General features: G+C 59.9%; 1 protein-coding gene across 1 annotated transcript in view; it reads left to right on the top strand.

Annotated features, from left to right (window-relative positions):
* Positions 1–572: 572 nt before the first annotated feature.
* Positions 573–923, top strand: part of LOC103619642 (claw keratin) — a 1803-nt gene continuing 1452 nt past the window's right edge. The window contains exon 1 of the mRNA XM_008638197.2: positions 573–918. Coding sequence (XP_008636419.2) covers positions 588–918 — 331 coding nt within the window. The 5' untranslated portion in view covers positions 573–587. The remainder of the gene's footprint in view (positions 919–923) is intronic.

Here is a 923-nt window from a genome sequence, read left to right as displayed (position 1 = left end):
CAGGCTGACCCTGCCTGTGGTCCCAGGACAGGCACAGACAGGCACTGCTGGCTCATGGGCATGACCGGGCTGAGGCTCAGGGTGGCGGGGCTGGGCACAGCCTTATCCCAAAGGCTGCCCAGGATTCTTTGTAAGCAAAGTGAGGGATTAGGGAAAAACAAGGGTTTATTGGGGCTGTGAGTTCAGCTCCAGCAGAACCGTGCCTGTCATGTAATGATGGGCCATGGCTGTTACTCCCATTGCCCCTCTCTTGTCCATTTGTTTCCACACCAATGTCCACAATGAGTGGATGACAGAATTGTCCCGCGTCCCTTCACTTTACGAAGCTGGTCAGCGTGAATTCCGAATTATTGGGGGTTTGCCCCCCCTCCCTGGACAATGCCCCAGGCTCTCTGGGATGTATAAAAGAGCTGAGCTCCTTGCAGAGTCCATCCAGCTTCCTCCACTTGACTCTCCTCTTCAACCGGGTAAGCCCAGCTCTCCAAAGCCTCTTGGGGATCTCTCTCTGCCTCTCTCAACACAACTCCTTCCTCACACCTTTGCCTCTTCCTGGGGGTGTTTTCCAGAAGTCTTTGCCTGTCTGAAGGATGTCCTGCTGTGTCCCTTCCTGCGGAGTGGCCACCCCGGCCCCTCTGGCTGACACCTGCAACGAGCCCTGCGTGCGGCAGTGCCCCGACTCCACGGTGGGGATCCAGCCCCCGGCCTCAGTGGTCACCTTCCCCGGGCCCATCCTCAGCTCCTTCCCGCAGCAGAGCGCCGTGGGATCGGCAGGGGCTCCCTACGTTGGAGCCGGCTCCGGTGGCTCCTTTGGAGGCCGTGGAGGCTACGGGGGTTATGGAGGCTACGGGGGCTATGGTGGCTATGGAGGCTGGGGCTATGGAGGCCGTGGAGGCTATGGGGGTTGGGGTTATGGAGGCCGTGGA

Source organism: Corvus brachyrhynchos, unplaced genomic scaffold (assembly GCF_000691975.1).
Source record: "Corvus brachyrhynchos isolate BGI_N302 unplaced genomic scaffold, ASM69197v1 scaffold3997, whole genome shotgun sequence".
NCBI classification, from domain to species: Eukaryota; Metazoa; Chordata; class Aves; order Passeriformes; family Corvidae; genus Corvus; species Corvus brachyrhynchos.
Note: the sequence above shows the minus strand (reverse complement) of the source record. Positions and strands in the feature narration are given on the sequence as shown.